Below are 23,217 nucleotides of genomic sequence, written 5' to 3'. Positions count from 1 at the left end.
GCCCTCAAGCTACTAATTCAACACCCTGTTGCTCCAGCGACTGTGGGCATGCACGGTCAACTTTCTCAGGATAAATTCAAGCAGAAACACATTTTGATGAAACACGCTGAAAGCACTGTGGGGGGGGGGTTGTGCGGACAGACAGATGAAGCTGCATAATACCAGGTCTGAGCCCAGCAGCAGCTCAGAGGAATAAAGTAAACACTCCTGTGGAGTCGGTCCAGAGAGACAGCACTGGCAGAGGATAAATGCCATACTGCATTTACTGAGAAGTCACAGCCACATGATCACCCTTTCATTTTAAATGATGAATGAGCTAAAGGCTTCTTCCTCTGAATGTTAACTCCAACCTGGTAGCAAGGCTGTTAACGTACGCTACTAGGTTGCTATCCCAGAGTGTGATGTTAGGATGACACCAAGAGAGATTCTACTGCAGTCTCATTGTCATTCAGAGACTTTGTTCTGCCGGGCCGTATGAGGGAAGACCTCCAGAGAGTCAGCGTGCATGTGCCACTGTCTGGATGTCTCTTAATTAGTCTGCTAGCTAACGACTTTAGGGGCGACGAGGGAAGGGAGCCTGGCAGGCGTCGGGAGATTACTGCAGCGATTAACACATTTCGCTACCAAGCCACGCCCCCTCCCCCCACTGCCTTTACTGGCTTGGTTGAGCTGTGAGAGTTTGAGTGATGCAACTGAAGAAGGAAGGGTGACACAGAGAATGGAAAGATAACCTCCTGCTGCACATCATTAGTAAGGTACACAAGTTTTACATGTTGTCATATCTAATGGAATGTTTCTGATGAATGAGACAACGAGCTATAGTGGGTATAATGTGCATTTTGGGTTGGAATCCTGATGACTTTTTTTTTTTTTTTTTAATTTACATAGCCTCATTGGCAAATAATGGTATGTTTTATGGTCGAAAGCATTCCCAACCTAAGGGGTCGCAAAATAAGTCTGATGGGGACACAAGATTATTATGACAAGAGAGGAACCAGAAAATTCTGTTTATGTTTTTTATGCTCTAACCTCGCAAGACAGCTGGACTCCAGAGATTCATCCCATGAGTATCTATCTTGCCAAGCTTCTATCTATGTGTTTGTGGCCCAGCTACAGTGGGTTCGAACAATCAGTGTCCTATGAGGAACAGCTGGCAACTACAGTATAAACTATAGGTGTGGTTTAACGATAAGTGTGTGTGTGAAAAGTGACTGTTCACTGGAAAACAACAATGGCAGCTGCTAAAGAGGTTAGCGTAGATGCCGATAGCATCAGTTCTATCAGAACTGGAGAGTATTTCTTTGTTAAAAGAAGAGCAAAGAACGGCACAGAAGGCTTTTCTCAATGGAAAAGATGTTTTCACTCTTCAGTCGACTGACTTCAGTAAGTTTGTCTATTAACTTATTATATGGTTCTTTGATCTGATTGGATGGTGCATCCAATCACCTGCCCAGTATTTTTCAGAAGTGCCTGCTCTTTTCCAACCACACCTTTTCAGATCTGTGTAACTAGCTGTCTGGAGCAGTCAGGTTCAGTTTCCTCTAAGGTTTCCATTTTCAATTGACCTCTCAGGCCTAAAAAAATAAAGACAAATGTGACTTTGTGGTTTAACTGGTGACCAGGACATTTACCATACCAATATATTTGCAATTAACTACTACCTGCCTATACATATATCGGCCTGCATGATTTATTGATCACGCTCTAGTCAAGACAATAAGGTAAGAAACCACTGGGCTAAAGCGCCAAAAGAAGCGGATTGATTGGTGCCGTTCTTTTCCTCTAAGACAGAGGATGGTGAGCTTGAGGACAGCACAGGGAGAGGGATGGATCCACCAACCTGGTTTGATAGGCGAATCTCCAGTTCTTTAGAACCAGCAGAAACCACACAGTCTTGGTCCTTATACGATTAGATATGTCTTTCAACCAAGAACGATCCACATTCACACAGCACTTTGTGATGTGTAGGGTTGAAGTAGGGAATAGGAAAGAATAACATCTAGTCAGCACGAGCAACCAGAAAATGAAGACTAAAAATACTGTTATTGTTAATTATTTAATGCATGTAATGAAACAAAGGACCATATATACAGTATGTTCAAATACAACTTTTATAAAGAACCTGTTGCTTTTTTTCACCTAATAGTAAGATTTTTTCTTTGCCCGGCAACAAAAATATCTAGGGTTGGGCTGTATGATCGGTAGATTATCAGTACACCCATATCTTAAACCAAAAAATTAGAAAAGAGAATAAAAGTGATTTAAAAAAGCAATAAAATGTAGGTTTGTTTACAAGACAAAAAGAAGTGAAAAAGGAAAGGATTAAAGTGAAAGGAAAGCCTGCAGTGAGTCCTTGAGAAAACGGCAACAACAGTAGCGGTGCATAACAGAGGAAGGGAAAGCCAAAAGAAAGGAAGTGACAGACTGTGTGTGAGTATTAACAGAGAGAGTGACTGAGACATCCAGGCAGTGGGAGAGTTGAGAGCCGCCAGCGAGGTGTGTGTGTTGTGTGTGTGTGTGTGTGTGTGTGTGTGTGTGTGTGTGTGTGTTCCATCAGTCAGGCACCGCACTGCTCCCACACCGCGCCCCCTCTCCCATGTTCCTGTCTGATATCGGAGGTTAGTGAATAGAAGCCATCTGGATCTGATGCGAAGGCACGCACGGCCGCCAAGCCAACTGTACTTTTATTTATAACAGGAAATACTTTCTGCCTGTACACCGTGGGAGTGGGAGGGAGGGGTGTGTAACCTCGCCGGCATCCTTTCACTCTCTCCTTCCCCCGTTTCTCCACGCTATGCCCGTTCTGTCTCCAACCCCACTCGCTACATCTGTTCTGACTTCACTTTCTCCATCCTTCCTTCCCATGTCTTCAACCCCTGCTTTCATTCCCTCCCTCTCGGCCCTGAGAGGAAAGAGGGGGCGGACAACGACACTGACATGGAGCTGAGAGGCAGAGGGAAACTGAGGACGTGCAACAGCTTCACTACAGTTCAACACAAAGAGCTAAAGATGAGAGAAACTTGCTCGAGCTCAATGTGGTCTGAGGCTGTAGGAAACTAATGTAAATGGCAGCATCTTGTGCTCCTTTTTCTTTTTTCAAACACGGTTTCTCTCTTCCAGAAGTCCAAGCTTCTTGCCAGCTTCTCTGGCTTTCCTCAGGGAAACAGCACAATTGTCCTACAATGGACTTTCAAATTTGTCCTGAAACATCTGGCGAGACCCACCAACGCTCACCAAGACAACAGATCAAAGGAGGAAACTTACACGTCAAACTCGTTCTCCTTCAGAATCTCCTTGAATCTCTTCATGAAGATTTTTTCGCTCTCTGTTGAAGTGACAACCCCACGATCTGAAAGACATCAGACAAACAATTTCATTAGTGCATTAATCCTTCCTGGAAAGTGTCTGTTCCAGACCTCAAATTCCTCGGATCGATTAAAACATTTTGGTCAGTAATTGCTGTCAAGTACACTAGTATAGGCTGTGTAATTGAGCTGTTAGTGGCGTTATATTGCTTAATCACACCAATAAGAATGGGACTGGGTGTGATTCTACATACCAGGAAAGAAGAAAGGTATCTTTCCAAACTTGTCATACTCTCTGTACAAACTAATCCTTGTGACACTTGGACATTTTCATTTCCTCTCTCAACACTTTTCCGACCTGGGAACCCTGTGTACTGTGAAAATGCAAAAGCAAACACATTTCATCACAACACAGCGCATTAGCCTGTGATTATTTATCACCCCGTTTCCATGACAGCTCCCTGTGTGTGGGGACGACTCAGAGTTTGGCAAGATTAAAGTTCTTGTTTGTGGTTAGAAGACAAAGTTGTGTCACCGATCACACAGACATCTATAAGAATGATGATAGTCTTACTTGTGGAGGTAATGGAAAATGCTGTCTTCTACTGGAATGGGGCTCAGCAACAAAACTAAGACAGATGTCACAACAAGCTAACAAGGAGCTAAACATGATGAAACAATACAGTTAGCCACAAAAGAATTTTTATTGCCTCAAAACACGGTCATAACTCTATCATAGAGAGCAGAAAGGCTGGCGCCAGTGAAATGAAACAAGCTCAGCCTCACTCTAGCTTTGAAGATTTTGAATTTGAAGTTTCTTTCAATTGTATGCCTACATTAAACAGGTTTGCAAACAGACACTCTTTTTAGTTTTCAACTAAAATAAGATATTTACAGTTTCTTACAACTTAGGTCTTTTTTCATAGTTTTGGCCATGTTCTCTCCAAAGTAATTGCTGAGAACACTAAAGACATCGCAACAAAGTCCAATGGGGAAAGAGAAAGAAGTGATCAGAGGATCCGACAGTTTGGCCGGATTACCTAAACCACTTTATTTGGAGGTAAAGCCAGAAGTAAGCTCAACTGAAATGTCTTATTTAGTGCTATTTGTATCATTAATCTGTCAATCATTTTGTGGAATTTATCAATTAGTTGTTTGGTTCAGAAAATGGTGAAATCACTGTTTCCCAGAACCCAATTAGGGAGACATCCTCAAATGTCTTGTTTAGTCCACAACCCAGAGATATTCAATTTACTGTCAGAGCACTAAAGAAACCAAGATTTTTTTTAAAGAAAATATTCACATTTGAGAGGCTAAAATCTGAAAATGTTATTTAAAAAAATGTTGATGATGGTTTAAAATGATTGATCAATTGTCAAAATCTACTGTATGTTAGGGATGGGACGAAAACACACATTTATTGTAGTGAATTTCCATTATCGTGATAATCGTGAATCATGATCATTGTCAATATCCTCACATGGCTGGACTTGAAAACGCTATCTACAGTCCTATTTTGATTTCCTGATTTATTTTGAACAAGGGGACAAGAGGGAGCTCACATCTTTCCAGTCATTCCAAAATCCTAACCCTGTCACCATGGTATAAAGTATGTTTTCATGATTATTGTGATAATATTGTGTATCGCAATTATTATTATTTAATCGTGACATAAAATTTTAATGTGGTCCCACGCCTACTGTATATAAACAGTAGTAAGCTTAACAGGTTAAGGGGGGTGGTTGGTGGCGACCTTGACTTGCTTTAGTTATGGTGAGGCCTGGATATAACCTTTACATTCCATCAGAACCAGTTTTGTACAGCCTTCATTATTACACTCACACAGACATTTCAGTTTTCTAATTTTGGATGTTATGACAATTCCTCAAGGCTCCTTCAAGTTACAGGGCAGACGATTCAGTAGTTTCTCATTACCCTCTTACAATTAAGTTTGTATAACTAAAACAAGAAATAAGAAATGTCTTATTTTTCTTTCCCCATCCAACTTATTTTCAAGCAGTGTTGGCATGTTTCCAGATCTCAGCAATTGTTCAAGCACGATGTTCATATTATCAATAGGAAAAATCTACTACTACTAATGTGTAAAAGGAAGGAAAGTCCACTGTGGACCCGCTCACCTTGCGACTCTGGGGTTTCTATCTGGGAGGCCTGGTTCTTCTCTCTCCGCCTCTGCTTCTCATCCTCCCAGATGGCCTGCAGGCCAGGATTCCTGCCAATCTGACCTGAATACAGAGGAGAGTCACAGCAAAGTGTGTCAGCTATCAATACTATCATACTTTATTATTGTCTGTATGAGGAGTTTTTAAACCTACAACAAAGACGTTTTCAGCTTTTATAGCAAGCAGGACTGAAGAATCAAAGTGATGCCAGACTTGAACCATAAAATTCAACCCATACATACTGTAGTCCTTTTTTCAACAGTGCAGTTTTTGTACACTGTTACAGAGCAGATGGAAAAGTATGAGTCAGAACACAAGCACTGCCTGCCCTGGCATGGCCTCTCCTTTCCTTTCTTCACTCTAAGACAGATGCTAGTTGTGGTTTACGGTGCTACGTCCAGCACGATCTAAATCATAAAGACTCGCTGAATACTTACAGCCTGCATGCAAGTACTGTCTTAAACGCACAAACAAAACATTCTGCATAAACTGGCTGTAGTGAGGTAACCTGAGGCCCTCATCCTGACAAGGACATGTGTACTGAAGGTTCTTTTAAAGCTGCAACAACAAACTCTGCACCCTTGTGGCTCCAAATGCCAGTGAGAATTTACCCGCTGGAGAAATGTTTCACTTTAATACCAAGAACCCATGTGTGTCAGCTGTAAACTGCACGCTCGTGTTTACCAGCACAGTCGGTCTGTGATGGGCTTAGACTGAAGGGATAAAAAAGGCAAAAGATCAAATACTAGTGACCCCAGTTCACTTAAAACATGCTGTTTGTTTAAGAGCAGGGTTCAGTTTGACACTGTGGACAAAGATTATTTTCCCACCTAAAGCCAGAGAAAAAAGCATGTCTTTGGCATTCCAGTTAGGGAGGGGAGCACAAAAAGATGGGTGTACTTTATTAAAACCATGCCTTGAGGCAAGCTCAAGGTTGGGCTTTCTCTTTTCCTCACCGTCTAAAGCCCAGTTCAGACCAAAGATTCACAAGGAGACTAAACCGTTTTAATGCACTCCAGTGGTGTGAACTGGCTCAGCTCAAGCTGACTGACAACACTGCCTCTTACTCAGCTAGTATCCAGTGGCTGGTTTTAGAACTTAAAGCACATCACCTGTTTCATGAGCCAAACAGCTCCAATCAGAAGTGAAGTCTGTTACCAACTGTCAGTTGGTCAAAATAGACATTTTAATAACATTTACTCAAAAAATCAGCCATCGCCCAAACAAATTATCAGCCCTCTCATTGTTTTATGTTTACGGTGTTTCATCAGTAAAATACAGCCGTAGCATGTAACTCACTCTCACTAGCTGAATCTCTGGTCTGAACTGGGCTTATGTATAAAAAAATTCATGTATATAAAATATAATATGTTTATATATTAAAAACATCAACAAAAAGGCCAAATACACAGTCACTAAATCCTGAGGTTTAAGCGAACAGAAGCAATAGTTGCATCCGTCCTGTGCATGGCTTCGTCAGATAACACCATCTGCTATATGGGAAGTTCTTACTTCAGTGAAATATCCCTCCATCCTGGATTCTCTCATCTCGCTTAATCTCTTCCTCTCTGTGCTCCCCTGTGACAGGAGGTGTTAGGTCAGCTCCACAGTGTTTATGTTTGGGGCTGCTAATGGATTTGATGGGTGGAGGAGATCAGAGGGAGGTGCTCTGAGCAGCTGTGCTCCATCAGTCACCTCAGCCAAATGTGCTGCACTTTAAGCACAGATGATTCAGCAGATGACCTTTCACCTTTCTTACCCCCTGACTCATTCCTATAACTGTGCCAGAGCAGGCAACAATACTGGAGAAAACTGGTGGAGAGATGCAGCAGGTGGGGATGTTGCTCTGAGTGATCTTACTTTCAATTTCTAGGCGGTTGAGGACGTCTATGGCCACAGCGTCGACCTCTAGCTCGCAGGTGCTCTGCTTCTCCACCTCATCCAGGACTAGGGAGCTAGTGAGAACAGAAAGAAAACAGATTATCTTCCAAAATGGGAATTTAAACCAATTATAGGGTATTTAAAACCACAGGAAGTTACTAGTAATTGGACAAAATATTTATGGATGCAAAGTGGAATCTAAATCTAATGAATCATGCATTGAAAGACCTATTTTCATCTCAGAATGGATAACTGAGAATTTCACCTTTTCACCAATGACCTACTCCATTTGATGAAAAGAGATGTGTGAGAATTGTCTCTTGCAGCATGAGGGAAATTCAGAAAAAAACAAAACCCTGTAGTCAGCTTTGACTGTCGGGATATTTACTAAAAGCGAATGCAACAGGGGCTGCGCAGGTGGGACTCACCAGGGTATGGCGTTCTCCTCCCAGCGGACAAACGTGCACCCCAGGGTGCTGTCGTTGAGCTTGGAGGTGCAGGGGCTCTTCCAGGGGCTGATGCTGGGACGACTGCTGGGAGTTTGCCTGTCTGGGAGCGCCCCTGCTGCATCTTCTGGAAAACACGCACACAGACACACGCAGGCACACAGTAGAGTAAATGGTACGGTTTTCTAGTGACAAGTCTGCAATACGGCAACCATCAACTGTGTCTGACATGGGGAGATATTAAACATCCATGTTAGTATGAGTGTGATTATTTTATCATCTGCAGTGAATGAATAGAGTAATTCTTCTAGTTATTTCTGGAGCTTTCATCTGTCTTCCTCAGATGCTGAAATCTGCTCAGTTATCATGGAAATGCTTCAGCTGTCACCACATGAAAGGTGATATACAGTATGAAGATACAGTGGGGAGTGGTCTCTGGTGTTAGTAGGGAATGTTCTCTTAAATATTTATTTTGTCCACTGACTCTCAATCGATGACCTTTGACCTTTTCAAGAGTGCTACGAGTGGTTTTGTTCTGGTGTTCAACACGTGATGTCATGCAGGACTCCAGTCTTCTCTTTAGGGGGGATCCTGTGCGTACCAGCAAAGATCTTAAGATACTGAATGATTTCTCCAAGGTTGATCTCCTAAGTTCTATACTTATATGAGATGTGGCTGAAAGTAGGCCTGTCACGGTAACTACTTCTGTTGGATGATGCATTGTCCCAGAAATTATGGCGATAAATTATTTTATTGTCATTTTAAGCCACTGATGTAAAGATTAGCATAATTATTAAAAAGAAAATACAGACATTGGAATGTGAAAAATATTTAAATATCTTAAATAAAAAAAAAAGTTTATGCGATGCACCCAAGTCTTATAATGGTTGGCAAAACCCATGGTTTTTCCCTGGTATCATGTTAACTAAAATGATGGTGACATTCTTCATGATGTGATAATTTCATGTAGTTTATGTTGCACGATAAAGCGATAATGTAATTATTGTGACGGGCCTTGTTGAAAGCTTGGCAAAAGCATAAAAAAAGGGGACCTTAAGATTTCTTTGTCACACTATTGTTTCCAAGGTCAGAATGAACCTCCATAATCAACATTTGGAAGTCACTGACATCCACCTGAAATTAGTTTTCCAGTTCTATAGACGTTGTTTAACGCTGTAGAGATCTGTAAACATGGCGTCATGGCAACATAGCTACAGCGAAGTCTGGCAGGGCAAGAGACAACCAGCTGATCAGAAAAGTTGTACACAAGCTAGCAGGTTAGCCAGATTATCTAAACCACTTTACCTGGGGGAAAAGTAAGCACACTTGAAATGTTGGCAAACTTTTTGTTAGACAGGTCAGGCAACTTAAGGCTTCTATCCATCTCAAACTGGCCCATTTTACCAGCAAGCCCCTTCTATCATTCTCCCACTTGATCCCAGATTAAGAATTTGCTTTCAACTCTGAGCTTGAGGGGAGAAGAAAATGCAAACAGGTGTACCCTTTATTGGGGTATTTTAGTTTCTTTGTTGTACGGGGCATTGGAGCCCTCTTTCAATTGATTGCATCAGTGTAGAGGTGGATCAAACATGGTAGCCCTGCTTTTGTTGGAAGAGAGTCAAGCGTGAGGACTTTGAAAAAAGAACTTTGTTAAAGTCAAGTGTGGAATTTCCTGTCCTGAATCATTAATGCCCTCACATGTGGAGGCGGCCCTCCTGGGCTGGATGCTCTCTGGGAGTGCGGGGAGAGGGGCCTGATCGGCAATGATGAGCAGTGGTACTGGTCTGAGATTAGGACTAAGCTGTGATCAAACAGAGTTGGCAATCAGGGGGTTTAGTCTCCATCAGGAGGAAGTAGAGTTGGGCTTGTGAGGGTCAGGTTCACCCAAGATCTGAGGATGAAACCCCCAGTCTGCCACTCCCACTGTGAGGCCCCGTGATGGTTGGGTTCACTGCCTGAGGGGCAAACTCTGTGTCCCCACTTCTCAAGAGTCAGTACTCACTTGAAACATATTAATGTGCAGATATCAAAAGCCCATTTGTGGATCTGGTGTAGTTGGTGGTAGATGGTCATTCTGAGCAATACTTCAGTGGATTACTGGATAATGGCACATTAAGTTTCAATCTCTAAATTGTTTTAAAGACGTTATTACAGAGTGCTGCAGGGATGAACAACCCGGAAGTTAGCATCGCTCTGGTACCTTCGACAAAAAAGCCTTTTCCATTGGATTTTGGATTATTGCAGAAAATAAGCTCTGTAGCAAACAAAGTTTTATGATACTTACACGTTTTGTTCGGCAAGATAATCTTCACAAATTAACCCCTTATGATTTTTGAAGCAGTAATGCAATCACCAGAGGCAAACCTAATGTTATAAACAAACTACACCATGGTTGCATGACTTCAAGGTCAAAATTTTAATTTACAGGTTGGAAAGTTTTAGTTAGAATATTTTTCAAAGGGCAAGCATATACACAACGAAGCTGTAAAGGCAGAATAGTGAGTAGTTAAGTCTCTGTGTTCAGTGTGCTGACGTTTCATGTAATTTAGCCACTTGTTAGAAATCACCTTTTTAAGACAAGTAAAAGCTCAAAATTTCACAGGTGGGGTATTTACTAATGGATTTTATGCCGTAGAACAAAATCTCTTGTATTAACCACAGACCTTATTTCAGGCATCTAACCAGAAACCCATTTAAAAAACCCACTAACTCAGACAGGGGATTCGAAGGTGCAAAACTCTTTTCCAGGTTTTAAATTATAAAGTAAATTTTTAAATGCTCAAAGTGACCCCACCTCCACCCCTCTTTAATGGAACTTAAAATACATGTGCATGTTCAATTATTTATGATAAATCTGAATATTATAATGAAATGGACACTTAATACAATCCATTATTAACAGAAACAATGTACACAAATCTAAACTATTTTAATGTTGCTGTGGGACAAAGTGAGACTAGCCTCCAATCAAATGCCATGTATGTTTATATAGTGGATCGATACAAATAACACAATAGATGTTTTGGAACTTTTTATATTTATTGCCCCTCTTGTTAAGCACTATACCAAAAATAAATAACAAATATATACACACTCTTTGTAGTGCAAATAAAACAAAAAAAACCTTCAGACAATTGGTAGATATACTGTACTTAAAGTATTTTCTTCCTTGAAAAAGTAGAACAGTGTAACAATATGAGGTGCTTTGGTGGTGCGTGTATTGCAAAACTAAAGAATACAAATATAAACAGGTAATACATAAAAAAAAATATCTCCATAAAAATAAATCTCTTTCTCTGGCCATTGACAATCTCACTTTAAGAGGCTGCATCCAGCCAACAAATAAATCTAAATTAAATTATGCTCTTTAAGCAATGTACCAAAAATATATTCAAACAATATATATACACTCTTTTTAGTGCAAATGTAATAAGATGCAACACAACTCGCCATACCTGTCTCTCGTTGACTGACTCGCTTGTGTTGTTCGTTGTGTGTGCGTGTATGCGTGCTTTCGAACACCCGCCCAACTCTACCTCTGACTGGCTTACCATGAAATTTTACTCAGCCAATCGTCAGCATTTATGCGCTTGCCTCGTGCACTGCCCACTAACCAAGGAAGAACAGTAAAAAAAAGTCTTGGCCTCTCCACTCAGAGATCTAGTTGGTCTGATAAAAAAAAAAAAAACAGCTTCAATTATAGTAACGCGCCACATTTTTTGGCAGTAACGGTAACAGCGTTATTAAGATGGGAAGAGTAATCAATTAGATTACTCGTTACTGAAAAAAGTAACGCCGTTATTAACGCCGTTATTCCCATCACTGGTAATAACTGCTGTTGGTCAAGGGCTTTAAAGAATGTACATGCATGTTTCTTGTTAATAAATACATTTGGAAGCAATTTTTAACTTTAGTTTTCATCCTTGCATTAGAGTAATAGCATTTAATGTTTTAATGTTACTGTACATTGTGAATATTGCACTGAAGCTTGATTTGAAGGAAATCTTGAATCAAATCGAAATCGCAATATCTGCCAGAAAAATCACAGTTAGATCTTTTCCTAAAATCGTTCAGCCCTACACAGTACTACAAGTAGAGGAGCATCATAAGGTCAGTGACCTGACACAGTAGTGTCAGTAACAATATCTATCTATGTATAGTTTGCTAACTTGAGCTAACTTTAGCCACCATAAGCTACTGGTCATACCAGACCAAGTAAGGCAGTAGCAGAGTGTGTTGAACTGAGCAGTGGTGTGTTTTTTTCCTTATTATTTCTAAACAGAAGACAAAAGTGATGTTGTGCTGCTTTAAAGCTACGTATTTTCAATGAACCCTGGCTCAAAGGGTTATGTGTAACATAAAAGAGGTTGCATGTGGTGACGGATCCACAGAAACGTATCACCCAACTCAGCCTGATAGGTACTCCCAATATTTTTTTTACATTTCCCAAAGTGAAGCATGCAACTTGCATCAGTATTATGAATGAAAGTGTTCTTTGTGTGTCTCTGTATTGTCACTCTGCAGGGCTGACAGACCTCCAAAGGACTCAGCTCCAAGGACCGCAGGCAAATACAAGAAAGAGAGAACCTTGAGACTGCAAAGTGCCTGCTACTGACACCCAATGCTTGTTCTTGTTCTTTCCTCACACCTTTTGCTTCAGTTTTTTTTCCTCCAATCTTGTGGTTCTGTAGGCGCTTCTTGAATGATTTTCAGGAGGCAGTGTGTTTCCACTAGATTAGACTTTTGTCTCCTCAGCTAGCAGCAATGAAAAAAATCAAAATGTCTAAAATGGACCAGGAGAGAGATGCAGCAAGCAAAGAGAGAAAAGACAATGACAAAATAAATGCAGATAGGTCAGAGGAAGTAAGTAGAAAGAGAGAGACAGAAAAGAGTAAAGAGCACAAGACAAAGCATGTGGAAAGAAATAAGGGGGCAACATTAGAGATGAAAACAGGGAGAGCTTTCAAAAAGGCAACAGGGGCATCCTGAGGCTGAGGTGAGATCAGGACTAATTCGATATGACACGAGGCATGGCAGCCTTCCCTGGCCTGCTCTCCATCCCTGCTGAGCCAGGGGGAACAATGCAGTGAGCAGGAGGAAACCTGGCTGTCCACACTGTCCAGCAGAGACAAAAACAGCATGGAGTCCTGTGTGACGGCAGACGTTGGCCACTTGCAGCACAGGGGCGTACCTAGACACATGTAGCCTAAGAACGGCCCCAAGGCAAGAGGAGGTAGGGGATGAGGGCAAATGTCAGATCTAATGAATACTTCTTTGTTTATGCTAAATAGCCAAAAGGAAAAGACTTAAAACATCTGGAATACAGGGGGAAAAAACACCTGGCAAAAAGAAGGAAAATCTAAATGGGGGATGAGTTTTGGGCCTTCTTTCTTTGTCCCCTTACCTTTTTTCTGGCCTCTGCGGAACTTGACAGCCCCCAAGTTAAGCAGGTTCATGCCGTACAGGTTGTAGTCTATGAAGAGCTGCAGCAGGTAGGGGATGTGGCCCTCGTGGGGCTGGTAGCTCTTGTTCATCACTGCTCCGTTCTGTAACAGTTCACACACCCTGCAACAAACAGAGCTTGTTCCATCATAAAACATATCCATCTTGATGTAGAAAAAAGACATTCACTGATTGGAGAGAACTATATACATTAAGCAGTCATTTCCCCTCAGCTACACAATAATAGGTTGATTTGGTGTAGCTGAGATGGCATAGATTAAAGGATGATTAGCATCTCCCTTTGAAATCAAGGGGTTTTGACTGCTACCAGTTTGGCTGCTAGTCTGTGGCTGGGGGAAGTTAAGAAAGTTTCAACTTTTACAGTCAACAGATTTTCAATGATATGACTAGCTGCCAGAACCTCAGCGAGAAAATGATGCATGGGAACATATCACATCACAATAAACGGCTACGTTCTGCTCCAAAATAACAGGAATTTGAGAAACTAATAGCCTGGCAGGGTCTATAGCCGAGCATAAAATGAGGTGCTCAATCCAAAGTGCCGACAAGCCTCAAGCCCATTTTACTTTCTGGAAAGTTATCATTGTGACAGTGGTTTTATCTTCCATCATGACAATTAAGTTGAGGTAATAAGTAATGTTAACCATGTTAAATGTAGGTCTGCCCAATTGATTTTTAAAATCAATATCCAAAAATAGCAGAAGCTTCAGTGTTTTGAAAAAGGCAAAATGTGTGACAGAACAGCATTATAATGAAGTACTGTAGTTCTGAAGAGATGCCCTGACCTACAAATCTTGTTCTCCACATTTAAGAAAACATAATTGTTTGGTACAGGCCCCAAAAGATTTGGACTGGTTCTGCAATGCAGGTTTTTGTTAGTCTCTAATTGTTTCCAACAAGATTAGCAACAAAAGCTGTGAGAAAGTCCTGTGAGTCTGCGTTACACGTAATCTACCAGGAATGTGTGCTTGCATGTATTTGAATACATGTGCTGAATGACGCTGTGATGTGTTCTGGAAGATGCTCAATTGTCACAGCATGGCTAACACTGGGCCATCCGGACATTGTTGAACCGGGCTCAATGTTTGCTGCAAAGCAAAAGTACATCATCACATTCCTGGGTGATTACTTTGTAATGTGATTCCTGTGCTTCTACTGCTAACCTTGTGATGTGATGCAACAACCTAACTTTCCAGAGTTGTAAAATCCTGTCTGTATTACAAACTGTTCTGCAGTGTTTTGGCAGCTGATAAGCCTTTAAATACATTAATCTGTTGCTCTAATGGGACTTCCAAGGTGATATTGGTGAACACTCACATTTTTCAATGTTTCAAATGCAAGATCTACTGTAGTTTCCGACATAATCGAGAGTCACATCAGTCATCTTCTCAGACTTGACAAAGCTGAATGTTTTTGCATTTTCTGTGCAGTTTATTGTGATGTGCTCTATGTAAAAAGACCTTCAGAATTAGAAAGCGCCTCAGAGCCACAGAAGACATTATACAATTGTTTTTAAATGTCAAAGTCAATTTGACATTTAAAATCAGTGGAGTGCCTCTTTAAAATAATCAATGAAAAGGGACAAGCTGTTTTCTAGAACCATCCTCAACCATATAAATCGTTGCATTTACAGTACTTTGCTTGGCAGATAAAGATGAATGGGGAGCGGTTCACTGTGTGAATGTTTAAGCTCTGTCCTGGAGTCATGTTTCCCCTTTAAAGGTCAGAGCAGCGTGCTGACTGAGTGACTGACTGATCAGAGACAAGGGGCTGAGGAAGGATGCAGGGCAGCCAGACCTGCCACTCAAACCCTCCTCTTTTTATCCTTCTCCTTTCCCTCAGCCTCTTTTTTAACCTCAGCTTCTTTCTTGCCTCCCCTTCTTCAGCTGCCCTATTACCCTGAATCTCTCTTCATTGCTCTCAGTTATGTTCTTTACCATGTTTTTCCTCTTCCTCAGTCACCCCCTATTTTAGTCTGCCTTTCCCCTTTCTTAATTTCTCTTCTTTTTCCAAATTCATCGTTATATATCATACACTCCTCAAGCCTCTTGTTGTCACTCTCTTTCCCTCTCTCCCTCTGTGTGACTCACCCGCTCTCTGCCAAGTACCAATACAGCATTGCAACTCCACTACCATTGTCGCCGCTAACACTGGTCGCTCTGGCAAATAATTCATAGTCTTCCTGTGTGCTTCCATGCACACAAACACACAGACACTCAGCCAATCAATTTGTACAACTGAATACACAGTAATCGATTTCAGTTTAGTGAGCTGGCGGAGTCATGCGCACACAGTCTGGCATTCAGTCACATCAAACAGCTGGAGCTCGGGATGATCCCCTTTCACATTAAACCGCATCGATCTGCAGAAACCTTACCTTTTGACCATCTGAGGATTGTATAGATAGATCTTCATGAAGTGCTTCTCCTTAGCGTGGTAGCCATAGAAAGGCCTGTAAGATAAGAAAAAGACCACACTGAATACGACACACTGCACATAACCCTGTATCATTCATTGTAAGGATTTGAATCTATTCATTATTTAAGTTATTTTATGGATTTTAGCAGTCATGTTGCACACTGCTGTTTGGAGAAAACCTTGACTCCATTGGTTCAGTTGTGTTGGTATTAGAAGAAATCATGTGTCACTCACATTCCAGAGACAAGCACCACTTTGAAGACGTGCTGGGTGCTGGAGGCGGGGTTTCCCATGGCAACGTTGAGGGCCCTGTCGATGCTGAAGGCCACCTGCCGCAGGTAGCGCTCTGGCTGTTGGCTGTAGCCATCGTATGGCACGTAGATGTAGGGGAATATGCCATGGAGGTGGAGACACGTTTTTTGCCCTGCAACACAACAACAATAACAATAATTACTATCATTGGTAACACCTGTGTTTAGCCTACTATTTCATGTCAAAACGGCTGCTGTGAAAAGGGTCTATTGAGCAAAACTGAAATAAAAACAACTGAAGTTTTCAAAAGAAATTATCATTTTTTTCCAACTTTTTGTGCTTTTGAAAAGGACCATGACAACCAACAGACAGACAGAACATGACTGCTGTGGTAAGGACTCATGTAAGGAAGCACAAAATCTGTGCCCACTGAGACAATAGAGTGCCAACTCCAAAAAAGAGAAAAAACAAACCCAAGGCAGCTGATCAAACTTTAAATCCAGATCAGGCTCCATACCAACCCTTTATAATATGAGTTAACCCACTGTACTCATTTTGCCACACTGAACACACACATAGGCTGAGCAGCTGTGGCCTCAGATGCGACTTCTTCTACAGAGCCTACTAAACCAACTCACAGGGTGCAATTGAGATGGATGGAGTGTGCTGAGGGTCCATAGAACAGTTTTTTCTCCCCTCCTGTACACTTTCTGACCAATCACTGCAAGGCAACACAGATGGATGAGTGCGACAACAGGTTTGCAATGCCATGATATATGACAGACATGCAACACAGTGTTAAAGCAGGTCAATAGCTAAATAACTTAAACATACAACATAAACCAAGCAGAAGCATCGCTGGGGATTATGGGTGGTGCGGAGTAGAGGGGATTGAGGTCTTGAGTGATGTGAAGTGAGGTCAGTCGGTGCCAAGAGAGAGAGATACAGTATTTATAACAAAGGAGCGTAGTGACATCACCACTCCCAGACAGAAACGCACTGCTGAAAGTCACCTGAGGTGAACTGTGCTGCAGACACCATGCTGCCAATTATTCCTTTTCTGGCATTATCAGCCTGGGTATTTATCTGCACTCTGCTGCTGCAGCCTGCACTGTGCTTAATCAGGCTACATGAGGGAAAATAGGAGTAGTGTAAAAACTAAGACAACAAAGGCTGAGCCACACAGAAATCTGACTCTGTGTCCTTATCTTGCACCAGTGACAGGCTGACAGACAGTCGGACAGGAGGAGGCAGTGTTGAGCAGGAGTTTAACACTTGCCCAAACGTGTCTGCACATGCCCAGAGACATGCCTACCTTCCAAACCCTCATCTGCTGGTAGCAGGGCTTCAGGAGAGGAAGGTTCTGGCACTGCTCCTGCACCACATGCATGCACGCATGCACAGCCTGCCAATTCTCCATCCACATGCTATGGTATGACAGATGCTGTGTGCGACGCAATGCCACAGTCCCCTGGGCATGATTGTTGAGATTGCTGGACCCTAAAGTGGGGCTTCCAAAAGAGGAAGAAATATTCTCTCTGCACAGCGATACATATGACTGCCTCCAAACTGGAGGGGAGGGTGATGCAAGATGAGATGTGGTGCTGAAAGACAATGAGCTTCTCAGAGCAGAGCTTGGTGTGCGACTGAGCCAGACGTCTACAGTACTGTGTAAGAGCTCTGCTAAGATTGAGGGAGCAGCATATGCTGGGGCTCACAGGCACAGCTCCCTGTGGAAGAGGGGCAGGTTTGTGGGCAGGTCAAGGGGGGGGGTTGGCACACCATCATTATGAGATAAAACATTACATTTACATTTTTCTTTCCTTCCTTGGAAATGAAATACTGTTAATGTGAATGCCATGCCGATAAAACACAAAACACTTCTCAGATGTCAGGATTTTGTGGTTTTCTTCATCATTGTAGATTCAATATCTTTGGGTTTTAGTCAGACAAAAGGAGCGACATGAATACATCACCTTGGGATCTGGCAAGCTACGCAAAGGCATTTTTCACTGTATTATGATATTTTATCCCTAGTCTGGTCCTTAAAAGGCAAAATGAGTTATCAAGCTTGGTCAAAACTCTTCCTTCCATGTTGCTACCGTGATACAAGCAACTTGTACATACGCAATGGATGGTTGTGTCCCAATCTCCTTTATGGGAAAAGGGGTTTTAAATATTTCACTAGATAGTTGTGTTATTTGTTGGTTATTGTGTTTTTGCAAACTAATCACATTTGGGAAGGTTTGAGTATAATCTGATGGCATTATTTATTGGTTAGGTTATTTTGTGTCCGTTTCACCAACAACCTCATAGATTGGTTGGTTTCTGTTCAGTAATGAGCTATTTGTCAGTTCTAATAAACTATAATCTTAAATACAACTATTTATAAATTCAAATGAATAATACAATACAATGTGCAATGCATCCTTTATTGAAGCTAATAAAAACAACAGTCTCTCTCTCTCTCTCTCCCTCTCCCTCTCTCTCTCTCCCTCTCTCTCTCTCCCTCTCTCTCTCTCCCCTCTCTCTCTCCCTCTCCCCCTCTCCAGTTGCTAGGCAACGGCAAAGCAAAAGCCCCTGACGGGCAGTGGGAGAGATAAACAAGTGATTCTTTCCATCCAGCTGGTCAGGCCACAGAAAGAGACGGACGGAGAAAGTGTGCGTCTGAGAAAGCAAAAGAGTCAAAGAAACAGGAAAAATGATCAGGAGAGAGAAAGTGTATATCTGCATGGGAGGGAAAAGGGGGAGGGGTGAAAAGACAGAAGAATGCATTGCAGACAACACAGGTGTAATAAAGATAGTATGCATGTTTAGTGTGTTGTGAGAGGGAAAAATATGAGGGGAGAAACGTGTGCACTGAGCAGGATTTCTTGTTTCAGAAAGAAAGAACATCTGCTTCAGTTGGGCGGCTCATCACTGGGATGTAGTCAAACTAACTGGGCAATTAGCCAAGAGCTGTCCCTTAAATGCACCACAAAGTCCAAGTTAAATGTGACGATATTGATTTTTAGGTGATATCGGCTGAACCTGCTCTTCTCCTATCAACTCTTTGCATGCATCTGCGAGCACCTTTGCCATTGTTCTGCAGAAAATTGTAATAATTTTTTGGGGGGGTGGGTCAGCTTTTATTGCCTTTAATCTAAAGGCGGTAAGGGGGGGGGAGAGAGAGGGGAAGACATGCAGCAAAGGGCCAGAGGTGGGACAAAAGATAATGAATTTGTCTTTTTATTTTAATTATATATTAAGGGGTAGCTTAAGCGGATATGAAATAAGTAGAAAGATTCCGGCCGGCAGTTTCAGATCCCTGTACTACAGGATTTGTGAATGAGGGAGGGAGAGCAGGAGGGAGGGGCTGTGACAGCTTCAGGTCCTTATCTCTGGGGGGAGGAGCATTGAGATAGAGGAGGTACACTCTGCCAAGTGCCTCCTCAATCCCTCCCCCAAACCCTCCTCGTGGTAATCTGCACGGCAGCTCCGTGACTCAGCATCCCCACACCACCACTGGGTCAGTAAGTCAGTCAGCCAGCAGCGATCAGCCACTTAGCCGAGCAGACAGCTGTTAACCTGTTGTTAGCCCACTAGAGCATAGACAGATACTGAGATACAGCCACTCAAAGTTCACTATACAGGAAAACTATTCAAACTATAACTAATCAAATGACACACACACACACACACACACACACACACACACACACACACACACACACACACACACACACACACACACACACACACACACACACACACACACACACACACACACACACACACACACACACACACACACACACACAGGTTGATGGTTGTGAGGATTAGATCAGCTAGCTAGCATGACAGAATATCACTCATCAACAGAAAATGAATCCACAACAAATCTGATGATCCATTTATCTTTTAAGTTGTGTGTCCACCAACATACCTGATGGTACTACAGCCATATAAAGCTTTGGTAGGTGGAATCAGTAGATAAAAACAATTGCTGTTTACTCCTCATGTAGTTTATTGAGGACCTATTTGAACTACTGAACAGAGCTGCAGTTCATTTCAGCCCCCATGTATAGCTGTGTTGCTGACAGTACAGCTGGTTAGGAGAACGATGATGGCTGAACGGAGACTGGCATCAACAAATGGATGCTCTGGTAGCACTTGTGTGTCTCACATCTGGAGTGAATTTAGAGTCTATATTTCTGTTTTATCAATATTCAGGTTTTAGCCTTTAAAAGGGGCCCTGCAAACCTATGGTACACTAACACCGGTCATTCATTCATTTATTATTTTTAGGGATACGCATCCTATCGGCCTAAAAGGACCACTTCTGATGATTATCAAGCCGATACCATGATATGCAAGTTGTCTATGGTGTGGAAGTTTTTAGTGTCTGAAACATATATTGGCATAGTAAGTTGTTTTTTGCGATGATTACTCAGGAGGAGTCAAATGCATTTCTTCAACACTACATTGCCCCTCTTAAGAGCCGTCGTCCAAAGAGAAACAAAGAAAAACAAAACAAAGAAAAACAGGCATCAGCTAAAACAGTAAACATTCAATTTTTTCCCCAAACGTGATCATGTTGAAAAGCATTGTATTTTATGCTTGCAACTGGTAGTGGGCCTTTACTATAACAGTAGAGATAATAATATGTTAATTCCACTACAGGGGAGACTTTATGTTCTCTGCAATAAGTGGGGGAAAAAATATATGCATATATTATGCATTCCTAATCTTTTTTTTGGCTGATTGTAGAGTAAGTCCTTTACTGACATCTCCCTCACTTGCCTTTTAGCTATGTTACATCTTAATAAGGGAGAAATTACACCTTGATTTCTCACATTTGTACTTTGAGTTCAGTGACCTCATGTAATTCCATCTCCACCCCCCTTCAACTTCAGCAGAGGTCTAATCAGCCAGTATAAGTGCAAACACCAGTGTGGGTGTGCAGGGCCTTTAAGGTGGTACACAGAAGTCACACAGACGTGACATTCTGCTCTCAAGTGGCAAGGTTTCCTCAGGATGAGAGCAGAGAGTCAGCACTGGTCATTAGTCATGAGTCATGCTGCTAACTTTTTCCAAGGCTGTCTGTTTACTCTGTCAGCTGCTCTGCCTGGTAACCAGCCGTAGTTCAAAGCTTCAGTTCCAGTTAGAGCCCTGCTAGTTATGAGAAAAGCAGTCACTCTTCCTGGCAAGTGTAAAAAAAATCTGTGTGATGGTGCTGAAGGACACAAAAGGTGAGATATGCAGATATACGGAGCCAACTGGCACAACTTGTCAATTTTAGTTCAAGCGGCAAATCCTCACCCCACTGTTACTTCTCTGAGCTCAAAATATGTGACTGCAGACTGGAACACAGAAAGAGGAGACTTATTTGTCAAAGGTGAGCACAAATGCTCTTTGCCAGGAACACTCTGCTTCACGCACAAATTCACACCCGAAAGCTGCCAGTAAAACCGGTTTCATCTGAGATCTATAAGCAGTAATCACGCACAGAAAGTGGCATTTGGTGACACTAATTATCCTCATGCTTAAACTATATACTTAACTGTACCAAAAAGAACTATAGCCAATCCTGGCAGTGTGTTCTACATGTGAGTAGAGGTTTGGGGGAGCAGTCAGACTCCCTCTGTAATCAGACAGAGAGCTGCCACAGGGAGGAGTGGAAGATGTTAATAAAACCAGTGTTGGTATTAATTAAAAGAGTGAAATCTAGGCCTGAGTACTCCCACAGCCTGGAGAGGAAACGTCAGAATGGCAGAATATGTGTTCACCACTCTAGTCCGTGATTATGGTGGGGAATGTGAGAAAAAACTCTCCCCTCACCCTCAAGAACTTTAATCAAGGTGCACTTGAGCAGAGATTTTAAGCTGAGTCCAGACCCGATAGGCCCTTCAGCTCAAATGTTCATGTAAATCTACAAAATGAGGGTGTTTGAGGCCACACAGTGCGAGCTAAACGGAAAACAGACAACACATACACTCACTTTAGAAAGGTGATAGAATAAAAGACCTAGTAATCTGACACACAGACACAGACACACACACTAAAGCATACACAGACACACACACAGGCAGAGTCAGTATCTAGCTCACTGAGCAGCCTGGCAGAAAGCCAAGCAGATGAGAGAAAGAGTCGGTCTGGAGGAGGAGAGGCAGTGGTAGGGAGAGAGACAGAGGGATGCTGACAGGGATGGCAGATCAACTATGTGCTACAAAATATCGCCATGCTCTCACTGTTTTTTTGTTGAAGATTTGTTGAGGTACTTTTGTTGACTTTTTAAGACCATTGGGCCCCATTTATGCATGTCAAATCCAGATGCAGTTGAAACACTTTGTTACACACTTTCATCCACATGACAAGTCTGACTGCATCCAGCTTTGCTGTCCTGAAGCAATTTGGTGACAAAAATATATTTGGACTTTAGCAGTTTAACTACAACAATAATAGTTGCATAGCTGGCTAATAACTAGCAGATTTATTATAGAAATCGCAATATGGCCAAGTGCAAAATGAAAATCTCAGAAGCTGCAATTTTCTGATAGATTAAATGTGACAAAACAGTATTATACTGAAGTACTGTAGTTGTAGCTGTAAGACGCATGGCCTACAAATCTTGTCTCCAGATTTAAGAAAACATATTTGTTTGGGACAGACCCCTAAAACATTTTACATTATAGTAAAAATTAAATTTGTGATGCAGTAAGGGAAAATGTCTGAGGTGTCCATTATCAGGAATGAATGGATGACAGGGAGGGCAGAACTGTTTCCCTGGTAACACACCTGAGGGTTTACCTGGAACAGTCATATGGTTCTTACCAATAGATCCTCCTAAATGTTACACGCTGCAGCTTTAAATGACAGATTTGTTTGTATTGTATTTAATTATTCCCAGTATGGATGTATCTCCATGCACTCATTTCTCCTTGTACTGATGAGCAGCAGTGCAGGGACTACACAGCTACGTTTATGGAAAATGCACTCCTCAACCCAATATGTTCTTCTAGGAACAATTCTTTCTCAGATATTGGCAGCGGTCTAGAAAACACATGCCTACGCAGAAAAACACAAACACCCGCCGCCCACGCAAAATCCTTAAGCTTGTGTATGAAATTGGAAGTGCTTGTGGGTTTTTGAGTATTACCCAGCAAATGTATAAATAGTCAGTTCCAAGCAGAAATAACTAATCTGCATGACGAGACCAGCCAATCAATACCTCCTCTGCCAGGGAAGTGGCGCTGGCACCACCCTTCATGTTCGCTGCCACTGTTCTGATGA

General features: G+C 42.0%; 1 protein-coding gene across 2 annotated transcripts in view; it reads right to left on the bottom strand.

Moving 5' to 3' along the window:
* rev3l (REV3 like, DNA directed polymerase zeta catalytic subunit) overlaps positions 1-23,217 on the bottom strand; it is a 79,442-nt gene that overhangs the window by 30,961 nt on the left and 25,264 nt on the right. Inside the window, exons 2-8 of one of the 2 annotated variants that reach the window (XM_051409858.1) lie at positions 15,928-16,117; positions 15,653-15,727; positions 13,217-13,377; positions 7,795-7,939; positions 7,346-7,440; positions 5,444-5,548; positions 3,265-3,349 (exon numbers count right to left, since the gene is read on the bottom strand). In XM_051409858.1, coding sequence (XP_051265818.1) covers positions 3,265-3,349; positions 5,444-5,548; positions 7,346-7,440; positions 7,795-7,939; positions 13,217-13,377; positions 15,653-15,727; positions 15,928-16,117 — 856 coding nt within the window. The remainder of the gene's footprint in view (positions 1-3,264; positions 3,350-5,443; positions 5,549-7,345; positions 7,441-7,794; positions 7,940-13,216; positions 13,378-15,652; positions 15,728-15,927; positions 16,118-23,217) is intronic. The other variant, XM_051409859.1, reaches the window with a different exon arrangement.

The sequence above is a fragment of the Dicentrarchus labrax genome, unplaced genomic scaffold (assembly GCF_905237075.1).
Source record: "Dicentrarchus labrax unplaced genomic scaffold, dlabrax2021, whole genome shotgun sequence".
In the NCBI taxonomy this organism is placed as follows: Eukaryota; Metazoa; Chordata; class Actinopteri; family Moronidae; genus Dicentrarchus; species Dicentrarchus labrax.
The sequence above is the reverse complement of the archived record's forward strand: the minus strand, read 5'-3'. Positions and strand labels throughout refer to the sequence as shown.